The sequence below is a fragment of the Geospiza fortis genome, unplaced genomic scaffold (genome assembly GCF_000277835.1).
Source record: "Geospiza fortis unplaced genomic scaffold, GeoFor_1.0 scaffold317, whole genome shotgun sequence".
NCBI classification, from domain to species: domain Eukaryota; kingdom Metazoa; phylum Chordata; class Aves; order Passeriformes; family Thraupidae; genus Geospiza; species Geospiza fortis.
The window spans coordinates 2,775,540-2,784,172 of record NW_005054398.1 but is presented as its reverse complement, the minus strand read 5'-3'; the positions used below and the strand labels follow the sequence as shown (position 1 = coordinate 2,784,172).

Here is an 8,633-nt window from a genome sequence, read left to right as displayed (position 1 = left end):
ATCATTTTTTAAACCCAGCATGAGAGCAATAGAAGGCTCCTCTAGCACCTCACATTTATGACACAGGGGTTCAACTATTCTCAGGCAGGTGAAACTGGTGACATCCTTAAGTGTTACCAGTAGGATCTGAGTAACTGCACTGAAGGTACCACTTCTCCCAATTGAAAATTGTGCCAAAAGTAACAGAAAACACCCCAGGAACTCCCAAGACTGGTGGCTGTACAGTCCCATATAAACTGGAATAAGCTTTCCCCGAGCACTCCCTCGTACCCTCCACACACCCAGGGTAAAACTCAGGTATTTTCCTGCCAGTTGAGCACAGCCCCAGTGTGACACACCTGAGGGCACCCTACCCCCAGGGATGGGCAGGAATTTCATCTCCACTGCCATGGAAGGAGAATTCCAGTGGTCAGCACCATACCAGAGACACTCATTTGCTTGCAGCGTTTTGTAACCTTCTCAGAGGACACAGAAAAGCTGATCAGGGAGCAGAGGGACCTTTAAGAGCATTCCTGAGTCCATGCAAAGTCAAACTTACAAGTGGATAAAGCAGATTGTTTCTTGTTGTCATCTTATCACAGGGGTTCCATTCTGTTGTCTCCTTATCACAAAAGTTCCAAACCTTCTTGGGTGTTTCTCGTGGGCAGCTCCTCAGAGCACTGACTCTTTCTTCTTCACAAAGCAGCCAACTGACCCCAGCTCCCTTTTCACCCAGCCACCTCACTCTTTATAGCACTTTTCTTCTCACTGGTTACAGCTGTGGCCTGGTGAAGTCAGGCCTGTTCCTGAGCTTTGATAATTGGCCCAGCTGCAGCTCCTTAGGGGTCAGATTACTTTCTACACTATCTCAATTTTCTTCTATTCTATCCCCCTACAGTTTCTGCCTGCAAATTTCAGTCAGCCCCTAGCTGGCACTGCCAGGAAAGCTCAGTCAAGAGGCAGCACAGGAACACCTCTCCAGTTCCACTGCCCTAACACTGCCAAGCAATGGCATCACCCCCTTGGCACACAATTCCATGTCTAAACTGCCATGAAGAAATGTCATTAGAAGGAAAATGATTGGCTGCCTAAGCACAGCCCCAAGTACAGAGTGAAACCTCTTACAGAAAACAAGGGCTTCAAGGAGAGCTGTAGAAAAATACAGTGCTCAAAAATGAATTCTTTGTCTGAAACACTGCCAGACTCATTTCCAAGAATGGCAGAAAGAACTTAAATTAAGCAAAATCATGCTGTTACTAGGTGGGGAGAGATGACAATTTCTTCGGTCTAGAAGGAAATGATCCAGGGATCAGGTAACAGTTATTCAAGCTATTCAACCCTGCACCAAAGTACAGTAATGCAGAAATACAATTACTCCCTACAGTGACCTCTCAAAGAAAGTAGAATTAAGATGAGAACTAAGAAGTAAAATCAGAAATGTCATATCTGAAATGCACTCTGTAGAATCTTTAATATATTTTAATACTCAAGCATAAAGGATTTTCTTTCCAGTGCCAGGTGTGTAACAAAACATCAGCATGGAAGGCCTGGCAGAACATTCTAAATCTTCACAACCAAATGAAGAAATCCTTGACAATGGTTCAGATAAGGAGCAAAAGAGTTGTCCCAGTTCACTTTCATCCCAGGTGACCCAGCTGGATGTGCTGCACTAAGGCTCCTCTCAGCTTTATCCACAACCTGCTTAATTGCATCATATCATTAATGTTATTAATTGCTGTCACTGCCCATAAAACACAAAGCCAATTCTGTAAAATAGAGAGGCTGGAACTGAATTAAACACAGCACACATGAGCTGTTTGAAGCCATAGTAAAGCCTTCTGAAGCCTCAAGTTGGAGGTATTTCCCAAGCCAGAGCACCAAATCTTTCTTTTGGTCAAGATACAAGGTAAGAAAAATGTGAGTTTTTTTATCTGTGACCAGAGAGAGTCTGAGTGCTTCCTTTTGGTCAGAAAACCCTTCCTTTTGTTTCTAGAAAACCCTTCATTTATGGATGTTCAGTGAATAAATTTCTCCCCCCAGAATTACTTTTTAGATCAACTTTGTAGTACCAAAGTCCACAGTAAACCAAGTCAGGTAAGCTCTTATAAGGACCCTGCCATGAAACTCCAGAGAAAGAACTGGAAACCCCTACTAGGGTCCAATCAATAAAAAAGAGATTTCCTCATGGAAGGTAAGAAAGGCAAGGAAGGCAAGCTTTTACCTGAATTCTTTCCAGTCTATTTTCTTTGCTTACCCATTCTGCTTTATTTACCTTTTTATGTATAGTAAGATGCTTTTTAAAACTACATTATCAATATTTCAGTACCTTTTCTAGTAAAAATAGCTTGCAAGAGTAAGCAAAACAGTTACACACACAATAAACCAGCGTATTACCAGATATCTCTGCTTGCATCTTCTCTCAAGCTCAATGAAAACAATAATGTATTTAAGGATTATGAAAAATGCATTAGAGATGTCCTTTCCAAAGACAGTCAGGTTGCAGTACCACAGGCTGACTTTCAGATGGGATCAGCCACTCTGTGGCCTTGGCCCTCCTTCAGCTACATGACATCAACCACATTTGATAGACAGAGCAGCTTTTAAGCACCCTCTGGCTGTATTACAGAAGCACATTGCTCATTTGGCTATTTAGGAAATCATAAGCAGTTTGGAAATCAATCAGAGTAACAATATTTACAACAGGACTGGAGGGGGCTCAGTTTTTAACGGGGCACAGAACTCATCACAGAATAAACTTAGATATTTCGTCATCTGGAGAAGTGTTTTCTGTGCAAATGAAAACCTCTGACCCACCTTGCACTGCCAGCTCTGCCTGGGCCTCCAGGGTGTCGTTGCCGCTCTCAGCGATGCAGGTGAAGGTCCCGGCGTCGGCCTCGGTCACATCCCGGATCTCCAGCACCCCCCCTGGCAGCAGCTGGAACCGGCCAGACCTGAAACACACGGACAGGGTCACTCCAGGGACACTGCAGGGACACTGCAGGGACATTGCAGGGACACGGCCTCAGAGCTGCCCACACAGGGACAGGGACAGGGTCACTCCAGGGACATTGCAGGGACACAGCCTCACACCTGAACACACAGGGATACACAGGGTCACTCCATGGGTCACTCCAGGGACATGGTGGCTTTACACCTGAACACACAGGGACAGGGTCACCCCATGGGTCACGGCCTCAGACCTACAACACACGGACACACAGGGTTACTCCAGGGACACTGCAGGGACATTGCAGGGACACGGCCTCAGACCTGCACACACAGGGACACACAGGGTCACTCCATGGGTCACTCCAGGGACATGGTGGCTTTACACCTGAACACACAGGGACAGGGTCACCCCAGGGATGTCCCATGGGTCACTCCAGGGACACAGCCTCAGACCTGCACACACAGGGACAGGGCCATTCTATGGGTCATTCCAGGGACATTCCATGGACGTGGCCTCAGACCTGCACACACAGGGACAGGGCCATTCCATGGACATGTCCCAGATCTCTAGGATACCCCTGGCCAGCAGCTGGAAGCACCCAGACCTGCACACACAGGGACCCTGTCATTGCATGGACATGGCCTCGGCTATACCCTGGGTCCCTGGGATACCCTGGCCAGACCTGCACACACAAGGCCATGGTCATTCCATGGGTCATTCCATGGGTCATTCCATGGACATGGCCTTGGCCATAGCCCAGGTCCCTGGGATCCCCTGGCCAGACCTGCACACACAGGGACAGGGTCATTCCATGGACACCACCCCAGTGTGGGACACAGAGGAGTTATAATTACACCACACTGAAAATTGAGTTCAACCCTATCAATTCCACGAGAGCAGCTCATCTTTTTGCACTTGTAGCTTCACTTGTTCTTAATTAAATGTGATCCAAGGTATTTAGTCAAGAGCAGCCAGAACTGAAGAAAAATGAGGTATTGTAATCACATAATTAAGAAAAAGGCATTTTGCAGATCCAGCTGCAATGACTGCTTGGAAAGCTGAGGGAGGTACAACAGGAGAGACTGTGCCTTTACAACACAAGGACAGCAGTGCACCTTGTACAATGTACAGGAACTGAATTTCTGTGAGAAGGTAAGCCATCCCTGAGAGATGAAATACTTCAGAATAAGATAGAGGTTCTAAGAAATTCAAAAGACAGATTCCTCAGGTGACAAAGGGTCTGTACAGAAGCTCCCCCTCTGACTTGCAAAGGGCAGGGAAGGGTTTCTAACCCAGCCCTTACAATGTGTCTGCTTTTGCTGCTAAATGGGGCAGAAAAAGGCGGCACTTCATGCTCAGTGCAGCACCCTCAGCCTCCAGCCACATCCTCCTCCCCTGCAGCCATCACTGACCTTCACCTGATACAAATTTGTGCATGATTTTTCCAAGTTCCTTCAACACTCCAAGTTCCCATATGAAATACCAAATAAACTTTCCAATAAAATGCCAAGAACCCCAAGCCAGGACAAGTTGTGCCCGGATGCTGACCCAGAGCCATTCTTATTTGCAGCTGGAAAAGGAAGACTCTGGGGGAAAGGGAAGGGAACCTGGTGGCTTCCTGCCTGGCACTTTCAAGGACAGGAAGGAACTGAATTCTGTCAATATATGAATATTACAACAACTGCCTTTCTTGGTCTCTATTTGGAATGAATGGCCAATGGACAAAAATCAACCTCAGTGCTTTCTCCATTTGAAATTTTCCTAGAATTACATCAGTAGGTCCAATCCTGACCTTCTTGGACAGGTAAATTGTTGGGACACAGAGTTTTGCCTCATCTCACTATTATTTTTCAGATAAATATTGATTTATGATCCTATTTTAAGTGCTGATCAAATAATTTAAAAGCAGAGCAAACAAAACCATTCTGGCATTAAGTGTTAAAAGCAACCTAAGAGATGTCCCTGTCCAGGTGCTCTGTAAGGAAAGCCACACAGTTCCCATGAGAAACACCAGGACTACAGAAAGGCTGCCTTGGAAGAAGTGCAGGGAATTTGAGTGAAGATATGAGTTTGAAAAATCATATTAAGAGCTTCCCAAATGCTGGGAAAAATGTCCCAGGCTTGCGTGGGAATGGCACATCAGACAGGCTCCAAAACCAGGCCTAAAGAAAAACACCAGAGTAAGACAAGCCTGGACCTTGACACATCATCCATGAAATTTTCAACCTTCTTTTATTATGTAAAAGAGCAGCTTTGGCTTTTTGTTCTTGCAGCAGGGAATGAGCTGAGGGCTGGGATGAAAGCAGGGAGCTGGATCTGCCAGGACAGCAGGACGCAGAGCAGGGAAGGAGCTGTGCCCCAAGAACTGCCACTGTCACATCCTGAAGGAATGATCAAAGGCCATCAGCATGTCTGTGGCATTTTGAGGACATTAATGCCTTTTCCAGGAGATCCATTGTTACCCTCTGAAAGCAACACGTGCCTTAGGGTGCTCCTTTCCCACTGCCAGCCTCTGGAAAAGTTACTGACAGCAGTTAAGATGTCACTAAAACTATTAAACTATTCCTCCTTGTCACTTTAGCTTGTCCTAGGGGATCTCACAAACCACTCCCAGCATCAGAATATCTGTGGGAATTCAGCCATCTCAACATGTGCCATGTTTTTATTCCCTTTGATTATTTTCCTCCAGAAAGCCCAGAGTTGAGTTCAATTTCCCAATAGGTGATTTAGTGGGAGTTTAATGGAAGAAAACAATTAATCTGCCAGACTCCTTGGTGATTCCCTCTATATGAATCAGCTGTGGAAAAATTCTGGACTTAAAGCAAAGCTGCTTTTATAATAAAGCAAAACATCTTAATTTTGTAAGGACAATGAAGGATTTTCACAAAAGAGTGAGGCAATCAGATTTCAGACACTGGAGACAAAGAATCAGCTTAATAAAAAAGTGATAACATAATTTAAAGTGTCATTAAAAACAACAAAGATTGATCACTCAGATGTCAGGGAAGAGGAAAATCAAATTCCAGCCTTTTATATGCATTCCATACAGGCCTCACTTGCACCCCATAACATACAATTACTGAGCTACTCTGGACGCCTCACTCACAGGCTCTTTGTGTTTCATTATCACAAAATATAGTGAGCCTTTATTAATTTACTGTAGTCAAACTGTCAGTTATACCCTGAGGTTTGGGCTTTTCTTCCCTCTTTTAAATTACTATTCCCCAAACATCTTATAATCTATTTGCTGTCTCAGTAAGTACAGCAGATAAAATTAGACAGTAAATTAGATTATTTTGTGGGATCTACTACCAGAAAAATCTCCATAATTACTCTGCTATGCTTAACCTTTCCTGAGCTGGGCAAGTGTAATTCACTTGGTACCAATCACTCAGAACCCTGCAAACAGAAATGTGTAATATTCTCACATTGGTGGGAAGCACTAAAGAAAACCCTGCATTAGGGATGTGGATGTGATCCTACAATCACAGACTTCATAGAGCAGAAATGAACATGGCACAAGTGGCCTCAGCTGTCATCCCCTCACTGCAGGGAAGTATTACATGTACAACCATGTTTCTGCAGGAATTTTTCAATTACACGAAATTTTGCTAAGCTGAACAGTAGAAAGCTGCTGCAGAGCTTGCTGGACTTTGCAGACATTAAAATGTTACTGCTCAAGTCCTTTCAGTGGCTTAGTTTCAGATGAAGCATCTCATCTGCTGCAGGTTTTTCAGAACCTGTGGCACCTGCATTTGTTCCTTCTCCCACAGACATGTCCCAGGATAAATGAAGATACAATATATGCTGGTGGAGCACACACTGATCCACACACTGCACGGTTTTCAGAGCAGATAACCTCACAGACACTTCTCTGTGCCTGTGTCCCAAGCTCTGAGGACAAATCCACCTGGGCAGCCACCTGGAGCTTCCCTTCCCAAGTCAGGAATTGTCAAAAGCACCAAGTGACTCCTGCACTTGCTGAAGAACAGACTCTTCACACAGCAGGATCCTCAGCCAGAATGGAGACTGAAATAAAAAATATTCACTGGGTAGAAAAGGCTCCAAGCTGGCTTAAACCTGAAGAGCCACTCAGCCTGAATAGAACAGCTCCATTCTAACCTTTTGTACCAGGCAATGTTGGAGATTTTCCTTTAGGAAGTTTTCCATAAAGGGCCTAAGATTTATACCAATAACTTCACACTTCAGAGCCTTCCCTGTTCCTTCCTTTTCCCTCAGTATTCTCCACATTCCTGGCAGAGACACCACTGACTTGGGAGTCCATGGAGCCAATCCAGCTGGAAATCAGGAGGACATTCCCAGTGCTGAGCCCATGGATGACATCTGTCCATGTGCCACCTGCCACCATGGATCACACACCAGGCTGGAGCCCTCCTTTGGGTTTTGGAGCTCCTAGAGCAGGGTTTAGTCTTTTCCCTTCTTTACAAACAGTGCAGATTTGGGAAAACTATAAAATATGAAGATTACAAGCTGGGCCAGTGAACCAATTCAAGGGAAAGCTTCTTAGTCTTTAGTGGCACTCTTTATGGAGAACCAAGAAGTCAGCAGTCTCTCAGATTTCTTTAAAAATCTTCAACATAGTGAGTTCAGAAGGACTCCTTGGAGTTCTAAGAGCCTTGATCCAATGGAAACTTGGAGCACTGAGTTAACTTCCATTTCTCACCCAACACCCAAAGCTTCCTTCTCTCACACTCTAATTAATTTGGAAAATATTTTATCACAGCAACTAATTTCACAATATATTGCATTACAGGCTGTCTGAACAACTGCCAAGGCTGCCATCACTCAAGTTTACTCATATTTATCCATTAACATAAATCTTATTGCAGTCTTCAACAAATAATCCATCAAATTTAATCACCTTCCCTTTTCTCCAGATCTTATAACAAATATTAATACCAAAACCCCACCACTCCCTATCCTTAAAATTCATCTATTTTCCTATAAATACAGGCTCCCATCCATATTCTCCTTAGGAATACAACTTGAAAGGCAAACATTCTATTTTGTATTAATTAATTACCACAGTTATGACAAAAGTAAAAATAAGGTTTTGTGTAAAGTCCTTTAACAAGGGGTCAAAATTAGGGATAACCTCCCCATGCTGTCTGAGTTTTGTTTCCTAAGGCCAGACACACACAGAGAAATGTCCCATTATATATGGCCATACCTACATATATGTATGTTAATGTTTGGGATGGGGGTGTGCATAAACAAACCTGGGATTTCAGAGCTTTTCCCAGGCAGAAGGGACATTAAAACCTGCCCAGATGAAAAGAATCCGTTTTTTCTTGGGATAAAGAAAATCCATGCTAAGAAAGTCGTACTTTTATATCAAAAGGGGATTTTAATACAAATTAAATGTGATTTAATTTGTAATTACATTAACAGACCATGCATAACAAGCTAAGGTAGCTATTTAGCAACAGTAACTGCAGGCTTTTCTCCAACAAAGAATCTTAATTTCTGGAGATTTTCCAGTTATTCTATTCACACCAATAACACAATAGCTGGAGGGTAAATGGAGTTTAAGAGGTCTCTGTTCTCAGCTCTTTGAATCTCTGCCCTGTTCAGCCACAGTCACAAGCAGCAGACTTGGGAGCTTTGGCTCAGTTTGATCACTTGAAGGAACAATGAAAACAGTTTACCCCACGGAGGGGGAAAAGATCAAATTTCTACCTTT

At 43.9% G+C, this 8,633-nt stretch overlaps 1 protein-coding gene across 1 annotated transcript in view; it reads right to left on the bottom strand.

Moving 5' to 3' along the window:
* NEO1 (neogenin 1) overlaps positions 1-8,633 on the bottom strand; it is a 125,533-nt gene that overhangs the window by 92,093 nt on the left and 24,807 nt on the right. Inside the window, exon 5 of the mRNA XM_031061014.1 lies at positions 2,794-2,930. Within this exon, the coding sequence (XP_030916874.1) occupies positions 2,794-2,930 (137 nt within the window). The remainder of the gene's footprint in view (positions 1-2,793; positions 2,931-8,633) is intronic.